Source organism: Seriola aureovittata, chromosome 1 (assembly GCF_021018895.1).
Source record: "Seriola aureovittata isolate HTS-2021-v1 ecotype China chromosome 1, ASM2101889v1, whole genome shotgun sequence".
Lineage (NCBI taxonomy): Eukaryota > Metazoa > Chordata > Actinopteri > Carangiformes > Carangidae > Seriola > Seriola aureovittata.
The window spans coordinates 30,742,402-30,753,163 of NC_079364.1; the positions used below are offsets into that span (position 1 = coordinate 30,742,402).

At 40.2% G+C, this 10,762-nt stretch overlaps 2 protein-coding genes across 3 annotated transcripts; one reads left to right on the forward strand and one right to left on the reverse strand.

Moving 5' to 3' along the window:
* Positions 1–409: 409 nt before the first annotated feature.
* si:ch211-260e23.9 (uncharacterized protein LOC555795 homolog) lies at positions 410–5,280 on the reverse strand. The gene is made up of 4 exons (XM_056394014.1): positions 5,125–5,280; positions 3,752–3,895; positions 3,502–3,658; positions 410–1,432 (listed from the first exon to the last, which is right to left on the reverse strand). Exons 2-4 carry the CDS (start codon positions 3,873–3,875, stop codon positions 1,204–1,206), a joined length of 510 nt encoding a protein of 169 aa, XP_056249989.1. The 5' UTR covers positions 3,876–3,895; positions 5,125–5,280; the 3' UTR covers positions 410–1,203.
* A 1,408-nt stretch (positions 5,281–6,688) lies between these two features.
* Positions 6,689–10,491, forward strand: LOC130167518 (protein C19orf12 homolog). Of its 2 annotated transcripts, none has more exons than XM_056373825.1 (3): positions 6,689–6,845; positions 8,736–8,957; positions 9,647–10,491. In XM_056373825.1, exons 2-3 carry the CDS (start codon positions 8,798–8,800, stop codon positions 9,910–9,912), a joined length of 426 nt encoding a protein of 141 aa, XP_056229800.1. In that variant the 5' UTR covers positions 6,689–6,845; positions 8,736–8,797; the 3' UTR covers positions 9,913–10,491. The 2 variants fall into 2 exon arrangements, with proteins under 2 accessions (XP_056229800.1, XP_056229883.1); XM_056373908.1 differs by having other exon boundaries at positions 6,737–6,845; positions 8,700–8,957.
* Positions 10,492–10,762: the final 271 nt, after the last annotated feature.

Below are 10,762 nucleotides of genomic sequence, written 5' to 3' on the forward strand. Positions count from 1 at the left end.
TATTTGATAAGTACAAGGAAATCACCGAAAGTACTAGTTAGACATGTGAGGGTGTTAGAGGTGCTAGGAGAGGAGGTGTTGTCTGAACAGATGAGTCTTCAAGAGATTCTTAGATAGAGAGGGACGCTCCTGCTCTGATAACATTCAGTATCTCGTTCCACCATCAGAGAACCACAGACCAGAACAGTCTGGACTGAGACTGTCTTGTGTGGTAATGTCAGACAATGTTCCTTGGAGGATCACAGTGGCTGTGAAGGAGCATCAGTCTGTATGATTGAGCTCAAGTAGATGGAGCAGACCCAGAAGTCACTCTGAAGGCAGCATTAGTGATTGAATTCGGAAAAACCCAGCAGAAACTGTCGCACAATCACTGTTTGTACTGTCATATTAAACACACACAGACACATCCTTAAGAAAACAAGATTTATTTTAAGCTTTTTTTGTACATTTTATAAATACACACAAATAGAAAAACATAATATTCAACTGTATTTACACCCATGAGTCTAAAATGAACAATTAGCGTAACATGAAAGAAAAGCGAGTACCTGCTGAAAAGTACAAAATCTTACACTCAATAGAAAACTTGAACAGTGGTTTTGCAATTATTCTTAAGCAGATTCAATTAGAAACAAAGGGGACATTTATTTTAGGGACTTCACAGGGAATCATTTTCACATGGCATGAATACTGTACAGGTTTCAATACACTTGTCACGAGAATGTCTCAAGCTCATAACTGATCAAAATGTGCCGTAATCCCAACTGCATCATAATTTAGAGCAAAGTATTCAACAGGTTTGAGTTTCTCATATTCGGAACAGTGTCACACACTGTAACAGTAGCAACTCCTTTAGCATAACTTCACACAGCTAATCCATCTAAACAAGTCACACAACTCAAATGTTCTCTTTGATACTGTACAAACATTTTTGCTTGATAGTAACTGCATCTGTTACTAACGTTTTCCAATCTGAGGGACTGAGTCATTCATGATATCAGGAGATTGAGGTTCTTTGTTCTCAGCACTTTCAGGTGTGAGGGCCGCAGTGCCGGTTGCCTACGTTTTAAAATCAAAATGAAAAACTTGTGTTGCAGTGAAATCAGAGCATTTCAGAGTCAAGGCACCATGCTGCACCACACGGGGCTGTGGTGGCGGCAACTTGAGACACAACCCTTCACAAGTAAATTTCATTACTCCTTTTCAGTAGTTGTAGAGACGCTGGCAGGGCTGCTTGAAGAAGCCGTAGCGCTTCTCTGCGGGGGAGAATCGCAGCTTAGCCAGGTTCTGCCTGTGGAGAGAGCTGCGGCTCAGCCTCTTCCTCTCGGCCTGGGTCCTGGCCCTCTGGACGGCCAGCAGCTGCACGTTGCAGGGCAGGGGGATTCCCCAGGCAGCCAGGCGCCAAGATATGTGCTGCCTCACTGCCACCGGCCTGGACAGAGACATTATGTGTTGGTGACATATTAGGTGAAATTCAATATGAGGAAGATAAAGTATTACCTGACGCCAGCTCAGAGTGAATGTTCTGTCCTTCTAAAAAAAACTACTTTGCAACATTTCAGATGGTCCTCATTTCTCAAAAAGGCGTTAGGATTAACACAGTCTGATCTTTGTGTGTCCATGTTGTTAACCAACAGCACAGAGGTAACAGCCCCCCTAAAACATCTCTTAGCCCATGATAGGTCAAACAGGGAAACCATTTGAACGATTTATTCTGGTCTAGAAAGGCTGGACAGATTATTAAAAAACACAGCGATCGCTCCGCTGCCACGGCGACAGACCTGACCTGAACCTCTAGACATATGGAGAATCAAGTCTGTGACACATATTTCCTGCCAAACAGCTGGACGTGGAGAAGCTTTATCCAAAAGGTGGCCTCTCTCTTGAAAAGGTTGAGCCGGATAAATCGTCGGCAGAGTTAACCTCATACAAGTTTGTGATGGGCACCTTTTGGTTCATGGAGATTAGAGGTGTAACGATTCTGACACCGAAACCAAAACCACGACACAAACGATCCTGTGCAATGATACTTGTGTAACTGCCACTACTGCAGGTGCAGCCTGTTGAGCTTTCATTAAGTTACTAGTATCACTAAAGTCATTTTTCATTTCACATGTATCACTATAATGTGTGTAAATCATAAAATGCTGTATATTTTGAAAATATTACACATTGCACCTATTGTCTTGCAACTGCATGAGTCACAGGACTATTTTGGTCCAATCGATGATCGAGTGATCACACCTGAAAGTTAGGCTCGTTTTAATAACTCAAGATGGGTAATAACCCTGAGACTGCAGATCCACCAGGCGCACTCAGGTCAGCAGTGTGGGAACATTTTGGTTATCTAGATAAGACAAAGCATGATCCACAATCAGAGAACAAAAGAACCCCCACCCCACCTCCTCAAGTCACTGCATGGCCTGAAGTGCTGACCCTGGGTGGATTCTGAATATCCTGATTCACGTACAGCCCTATTTAAAAGGAAGAGCATCTGCTACAGGTGGACAGGAGGCTGAGAGAGAATTACAGTGGCGATCAGAGATCAGCCCTGACCAACTCAACTGATGCACCTTCAGTGAGTGTAGTCATAAGAACCACACCTGAGGATGAGCCAATAGCAGCATAAAGACTGTGTAAAAATAACTACCCCTTTACACAACCCCCTGTGCACCGGTCGAATGTAACTGAATACATTTACTCAGATCCTGTGTTTAAGCATAGTTGTTAGATACTTCTATTTGAATACTTCCATTTTATAGTAGTTTAAACTTCTGTTCACGACATTTCAGAAGGAAATATTGAACATTTTACTTCATTATATTCGTCTTCCATAGTAATCAGTTACTTCAAGATTCTTTCTATTGATTTTACTTTTAAAAAAACCTACAATCACACAATAAAATACAATGTACTGTTAAATTAGACTAACCAACAGTTATAGTGGTTAAAATAACCTCCACCCTGACCAACTATAACAGTAAAATGCTGCATTAATATAATATATACTAATATAACACACAGATAATTTTTCTGCATATTGATACTTAATATAATTTACTGATAATACTTTTAATTCAGATCCTGAATGCAGCGTGTTTGCTTGTACTTGTATTTTTATATTGTGGTACTGCTATCTATACAAGGAGCAACTTTTATGCAATTAACTTTATCAGCTGCTGTAAAAGTTCTCCTCAGTATTTTGCCATTGCAGGTCAAAGAGCTTGTACAATATTCTATAATAGTTCCAGGACCCATTTTGAAATGTTTGAAAACAGCAGGTTGCATTTGTGACTTTCCATCTTGGAAGTATAGTCTTGCAAATAATGTGGAAATATTTGAATTACTGGAGTTTTAGTAACAGTTTGTAGTCACTGGGTTTATGCCACGTTTAGCCATGTTTAGAGAAGGATGACTTACATCAACTCTGACTGGTGTCAATTGGGTTCAAGATCCAGGAAAAATGTGTGTGTGAGCTGGAGTATCAAAATGGAAAGTAACCTGGAAGTGTTCTCTTCATCTTCATCAAAGCTTAGCTCCTCCTCCTCCTCCTCCGCTCCACTCATCCTGCATCTCATCTGGTAAACAGACATGCTGGGGTGCTCAATCAGCAGGTTCTCCAGGGGGTCCACCTCAGGGGCTGACAGCGGCCCGTTGTCTGTATGAGGAACATCCCAATTCACACAGGTCAGTTTTCGTCCCGGTATAAGTCGCAACATCATTCAACCTTCAAGAACGTTTGAAATCTCACCTGGGAGATTGACAATGACCCATCCTCCCTCCTCAAACTCCATCAGCTCCTCGTAGGTGTCATCTGCAGCCTCAAAGTCCTCACCGGCGTTCCCAAGCAGCTGAGAAAGAATCTTTCCGATCATCTTTATGCCTCAACTGCGACCTGTAAATCAACAACCGCAAGCAGGTGAATTTAGATGCGGAGGTGAGCGCTGAGTGGATCTGAGTAACTTCCCCTCTGCTTGTGTCTTTAGCACAGTAAAATTGTGCAAATGGCTCCCTCTTGAGGCTGTCCCAACGAAACACCCACAGGATTCTGTCTACAGTTGACACCTTGTGCCTGCTCTTTATCAACAACTGCTTCCATGACGCCTGATCAGAAACCTGAGCAACCTGAGTTGTTACATTGCTGTAATGGGGGGTCAGGGGGTCAGGGGGTCAATTTACAACTGAGACCACTGAGAGAACACGATGGTGAAATAGGCTTGAATTACACTGACTGAAGCAACATTATACAATCTGTTATTCTGCTTTAGATTTCTGCCATGAAAACAGGAAGTGACTTTATTTGTGACTGACCTTTTGACCCTGCAACCTTTATTCTAGCATTATTTGAAACTTACAGTATATTAATGCTGTGTTTGTTGGTAGTCCTTAGTACAGGTTCCTATGACATGTCCATGATTGGGCAATGGTATGTTAATGTCTTTATTACTTATTACTATTGAAAGCAACATTTTGGTGACTTGATAACAAAGTCAAAGTAGTGATCATAAAATGCTGACCTCCTATTTACAGGTACAATTTTCAATGCTAAACAATGCTTTTCTTCATCTCTTTAAAGTATCATCAGGTATATCTCAAAGTATATTATGCCCATAACACACCATCATAATAATACACGTATTTGTACATGTATGCCCCCCCCTCTTTAGTGTCTGGATGCCTTCCTGTCTGCATATGCAGTGTTTGTCTGAACTCTAATATAACCAGACCCCTCCCTGTGAACAAAGACAGGCCGTAGGACAGTGTCCCCTCACCCGGATTAATGCAACACAAACCCAGTCGATGACAGCCTCAGCACAGCAGGCCTGTTACCACCCAGTGTCCACACAGCAAAACAGCTGACTGTGTGCTCAGAGATTAGTGTTGGTTCATTTCATGAAAACGCAGCGAGCAGAGTGGAGAATGTCGTCCTGCTTTAACATACATGACAATGCAGATGATATTCAGTCCAAATAAGAGGAAAACACAGGCTGCAGAGACATTACACAAAGACAGTAAGACAAAGACTTCACACAGCCAAGATGATCGTAGTTAGAGAACAAAAGACCGTGGCTCATAAAAGGCCAGGATAGCTCAGTGAAGCATAGAGATTTAGTTTTGACTCACCTGACTAAATAAAAGTGTGTTTTTTCTTCGGGTGCGGCCGTTGTAGGGGAAGAGTCCGGCTCTGCTGCTGTTTTCTTCACAGATTGTTTTGATCTCAAAGTTGTTTGTCTGCGAGAGTCCTCCCCGTGTTCTCAATCATCAAACCACGCCCAGCGAGGCGGGGCGAGCGTGCGTCTGGCACTGCGTCACATGTCAACCAACCAACCCACGTATATGTGTCTATGTGAAGCGCTTATGACGGAAATATCATATTTATATGCCCAGTCTTATACTCAGAGTGGAGCCATAAACAGCGTAATGGACACAATGTTATATCTGCGGAGTGGACTAATGATTCATTCTACTTCAGTAAAAATGGACACTAAGTCAATTGTCTCTGTCGGACAAGAAAATATTTAACAACAAGTCACAGTTTGAATGTTGTTTTCCGTCACTTTGCACATGCGCGCTGCACGCAGCTCGTTGGGAAGTTGGGAAGACTCTCATGTTTTGAATGACTTCTGAGGAGATTTGTTTGCTTTTGTTTTAACAGATATTAATGTTCGATGTCTAATGTTAAGGTTCAAGACTGATGACAGACGATCTGTACCCTGTGTAATAATCAGGCTTTATCAGGCCAGAAATAGCCCGAGTTGCAGGCTACATGGACACTGTAATTATAGGTTATCAACAGATACGTATCCTGAGAGCGTATTAGCTTCAGTATTTAAAAATACTTACTAGCTCACATTATTTTCTTATTTTCGCAAGAATTTGCTTCCTAACATGATCCTCATACATAAATAGCATGCAATAATACCCTAATGATCTTTAACTGACTAATTGGAACTGCTTTGATGAGCAGGGCCACTAGATGTCGCTGTAGGACGCGAGCAGATCAAATCAAAGAGAATTAAGAAAACAAGAGGTTATTATCTCCTCTTCTATGTGGTCTCTGGTTTTTCCTACATCAAGGATTGACAGTACAACAAGGTTGGACAGTTATCAAATCAAAATCCCACACAAAATAATTAGGATGTTTGATTACATCTCTCACCCTATTGTGTTAGAAACTCAACTTTACCCGTAACATACTATTCAAGCTTTATAATTGTGTTTATTTGATGACAACAAAACTACTTAGCATTTATTTTTCAATGTATGTATTCTGAAACTTTATGGCTTGATATACATGACTGGTTTTTGCCCAAATGTTGTTACATTTTTCTCAAAAGGACATTATTTATGGACTTGTTTAGAGCAAGAAAACGACCTCCTGGTTAATACCATTCTCGACCTTAGGAAATTTTATACACAAAAATCTAATTAGAAGAAAGTGAAACTTAAGTTTTGTGTGTTTCATAATGAGTGTTTTTCTTACATAAAAGCCCTGAAAGTCATGAAAACTAACTTCTTTCTAGAGTGATACAGGATAATGATTTACAAAAAAATGTGATGTAACATCATTTCAACCTTTTTGGCTTTGTTTACCTTTTGTATACTGTGAAGAGCTCAGAGCCAAGTTGTTATATATGCAAGAGAAAAAAAAAAGGTTGCACTGCTAACTTTTCATTGGCTTGTCAAAATCCAAGATGGCGGTCCCTGGCTGCGTATTTTTGTTGACGAAATCATCTTGCCTCAATTGTCAGTTATATACTCTCTGATATATTTCATCAGGAAGTAGGACTGCTACATGTGTAGAACAAGAACGGCTACTTTGCTCATTCAGGTCAGGACTGAAGGTAAGAAACATTAATCACATCAACTTAGTAATAGTTGGATAAATGTCGAGGGGAGTCTGGTGACAGCTGACTGCTGTGTCTTGTCTCAACGTAAACAGAGAAGAAGAAATGAAGCGGCTTGTGTTTGAAGCCTTGTGTTGTTCGGTGTGAAAATAGAATTCTAACTTAAATTGTGTTGAATTTTAATCGAAAAAGCGTTTGTTAAACCGACTTCACTCTTTAAGTGTTCTTCTCTGAAAAAAGACGTAGACGTATAGTAGATTGTTATGGCTACTTAGTTTTTATCAAGTCAGTTTCAAAGTGCAACGGAAGTTTTCAGCCGGTCACAGAGTTGCCATTGATCGGTTTATCTATTGATCTATTGATCTATTGATCTGCAGTGACTCAGATAAATTAAATCATCGACTTTCAGATTATATGGACATATGAAGTTTAGAACAGACTTCTTAATTCACGTCACCCTTCAGAAACCTGGTCATGTTGATTGTTCAAGTGTACGATCATTACATCATTTGAATTTAAAAGCAATCAAGATTTATTGAAATATGTTAGATCAGAAAATAACCGACCGCATACTGTATATTTAAAGTTGCCTATTTCATTATTATATTTCTTTTATGATGTTTAGTTTATGTTGAATTTGAAAGTAAAAGTGAAAGCACTTTCCTCTGACCTTTATTTTCAATTTGATGCACCTTTTGTTTCCTCTTCCTTAAGGAGATGGGTCAGGCAGGAGAACAAAGAGCCTATGTTTGTACACTCAGCTGCAGTTTATTAGGAACACCTGGCTAAAACTAATGCAGTCTAATACAACAGTCTTTTCATTTGTGCTGACAGAAATAACAGAAACACCTCTCTTTACTAACAGCGCCACAAGCTACATCATCTAATGATCATACAGTGGAAGCAAGACCTCTACTGTTTCAATGAAAACTGAAAATCACAACTTCCATGAAAGATGATTTATTGTAGGACTGTTGTATTAGACTGCATTACATTTGACCAAGCTGTTCCTAATAAACTGCAAACTGATGTCAAAGTGTCTGTGATGACATTTGTTGTAGTAAAGTTTCATCTAATAGTGAACTGTAGTTAAACCTTACTGAGAGACAATAGTCTGCCATTGATGTGAAAGCAGATGAATTTCTTTGAAAAGAGATTTGAGCTTTCTCTTTCATTATGTAGACAACTGCATAACAACTCTATTACCACCGCTAACAGCGTCAGGTTCACTGCACGTCAATGCGTCTTCCTAATTTGTATAATTGCATGTTTTTATTGGATTTTTTGCACCACTAATGTACAATATCAATTAAGGTGGGTCGTACATTATCACCTAATTTTGTGGCCATGAAATTTTGTGTTCACATGAAGAGCAGAGTAAGATGTATTTAATCACATTGCCTCAGACTAACTGACTGGTTAGTGTCTGGGTCTATAATAAAGGCTACAGAGTACAGAGTTGTATACACTCAGTTTTTAAAGTTGTACACCAAATATTTTGTGTTTATATCCAGCATGTGGAAAAATGACAATTAATAGTACTCAATTGTAAGGGCACTCTGGGATATATTTCTGGCTTTAAAATAAAATGTAAAAACTATAAATCATTGCAAAATTTATGCAAAGAATCTAAAGTTTAAATCAATGTACATATATGTCACTCTAACCATATTCTCTTTTATATTCACTCATCACAGTCAACACTGAAGTTACAAGATACTAAAACTATTATTACTGCAGACAAATGGGATTTAACAGATTTTTTAGTTTACTAAATGCTGTTTCCTAACACTTCCTCTGTGAGAACAAGCCCAGAAATTCAGCCTTCTCCTTTTCTCCTTTTCTCCCGAGGCTGAACTTAAAGCTGGATCTTTCTTATTTTTTTAGGAAGGACACCACAGTAGAGTCGACTGTTCGCCCTCCTATCTCACCAGTGCCTCAACGCCGGGATGGCTCCTATCATGGGTGATGTGATGCGCCTGTGCTGCGAAATTTCAGCTCACGATCAGATCAAGGTCGCAGTGAAAAACTCCACCAAAGGAGCGATGATGGCAGGAGGAACAGCCTTTGTGGGCGGGCTGCTGGGTGGACCTGCGGGGATCGCTGTCGGTAAGAGTCATAACTCAGATTTCTGGATTTGTGAGGTAGACTTCACAGCTGCCCCAAACGTAGCAGACTGCACAGAACAAAAGAGGAAAATTGAGAGATGTGAGCGTCTTTGGCGTTTAGACCCCATCGTGAAGGAGTCGTATATGAAAAGGGGGTGAGGCTGTGTGAAGTATAGAAACCCTCTGACCTGAAGTCAGCTGATTACAAAAAGTGGGGTGAGAGAGGGAGAGAGAATTGTGAGTGAATTTTATGCATAAAACATTTGAGCAGTCCCTAAGCACCAGTTACTTTTGTCATGTTAGTTGAGTAGGAATTAGTAGTAATTAATTCCTACTCAACTAACGTGACATGACGTAAACAGGTCAGTCATAATAAACTGCAGTGGCCATGTTCATGTTAATGTCTCACTGATCTTCAGAAGAGGAACAGGATATTTGAGGCTTTGCCTACTTGTTAGTGGCACCAGTTTAGTGTTGGTTTGAGTCTCTTCATGGGATTTGTTAAAAATTAAAAAGACATATAAATGGTTTATCAAATATCACTAGACTTCTCCTTCAGGACTCCTCATCAGTTGTGTTTTCAGTTGTCTTCGATGCACGTTTTCTTCATACTAACACATACTTACTTACATTTGATTTATTCTGAACCTGTGACTGACCTCTCTCCACCTGTCTGTGTGTTTCCACCAGGTGGAGCAGTGGGCGGTCTCTTGGGCAGCTGGATGACCAGCGGTCAGTTCAGGCCTCTGCCTCAGATCCTGATGGAGCTGCCACCCAACCAGCAGAAGAAGCTCTGCGACGACATTATGGCCGTCCTAGGCAACCTGAACTGGACGGACGCGGCCCAGCTCATCGCCCTCGTGATGGGGAACGCCACTCTCCAGCAGCAGGTCACCGCTGCGCTGCTGAACTACATCTCTAAAGAACTCAGAGCAGAGGTCCGTTATCAAGACTGAGTCATGGATACAGACGGACTTTTCAGGATTTCAGATTAGGTTTTAAAAACACCAACACAATCCTTTTTGCACTCGGCTGGTACTCGGCAACTACAGTGATCATAGCAACTTGTCTGTGTAACTCAATAATGACTGGATAGAGAATATTTAGTATGACAGGTGGACTTCAACGTCAGTTTTCCTCTCTGCCTTTTCAACCTCTGTATAATAATGTTTATTCTGGATTACAACATAATGTTCTCACTATACACTACTGTGCAAGAGTTTAGATTCTTCTCCATCACACACTGCAGCAGGGCAACGAGCCCAACACACACACAGAGTCATCAAGAACTTTCCTCTGTGAAAAGTCCTGCAACAGAGTCCTGATCCCAGCAGCATGGAGTCAGTCTGGGATCACATGAAGAGACAGAAGACACTGTGGCACATTCTCCAAGACACTTGGAGCAATCAGCTGACTGCCTTAAAAAACTGTTCACAAGTGTACCGAGGAGAACTGGTGCAGTCACACCAGATATAGTTTTGATTTAGAATTTTTGTGTGAAGGTAATTGATCAATAAAAACTATTCATGGCTTTATTTTTTTTATTTTTTTAAAGAATCCTCACTTTATTTTTAGTACTTCAAACCTTTGCACAGCATTTTACCTGCTTAGGAATTTCAAATTAAAAAAAAACAAAACATTTGATGATTGTGATGATTTTGATTATTTTCTTATTGACAGTTCTCGGGATTGTAAAGACACATGTTGAAAAGTAAACACAAGCAAGAACTGGAGCAACGATGTAACTTTTCACTACTTCTGTACAAAATGGTAAATTCTATTTTTCTTATGTAACAATCTAAAGCT

What these genes read in the sequence shown, in the direction of transcription:
- si:ch211-260e23.9 (XM_056394014.1), bottom strand. Translation starts at nt 3,875, where the DNA reads ATGATCGGAAAGATTCTTTCTCAGCTGCTTGGGAACGCCGGTGAGGAC. An exon ending in GGTCATTGTCAATCTCCCAG is followed by an intron (nt 3,659 to 3,751) that starts GTGAGATTTCAA and finishes TTCCTCATACAG; the next exon opens with ACAACGGGCCGCTGTCAGCC. An exon ending in GATGAAGAGAACACTTCCAG is followed by an intron (nt 1,433 to 3,501) that starts GTTACTTTCCAT and finishes GTCTCTGTCCAG; the next exon opens with GCCGGTGGCAGTGAGGCAGC.
- LOC130167518 (XM_056373825.1), top strand. Translation starts at nt 8,798, where the DNA reads ATGGCTCCTATCATGGGTGATGTGATGCGCCTGTGCTGCGAAATTTCA. An exon ending in ACCTGCGGGGATCGCTGTCG is followed by an intron (nt 8,958 to 9,646) that starts GTAAGAGTCATA and finishes TGTTTCCACCAG; the next exon opens with GTGGAGCAGTGGGCGGTCTC.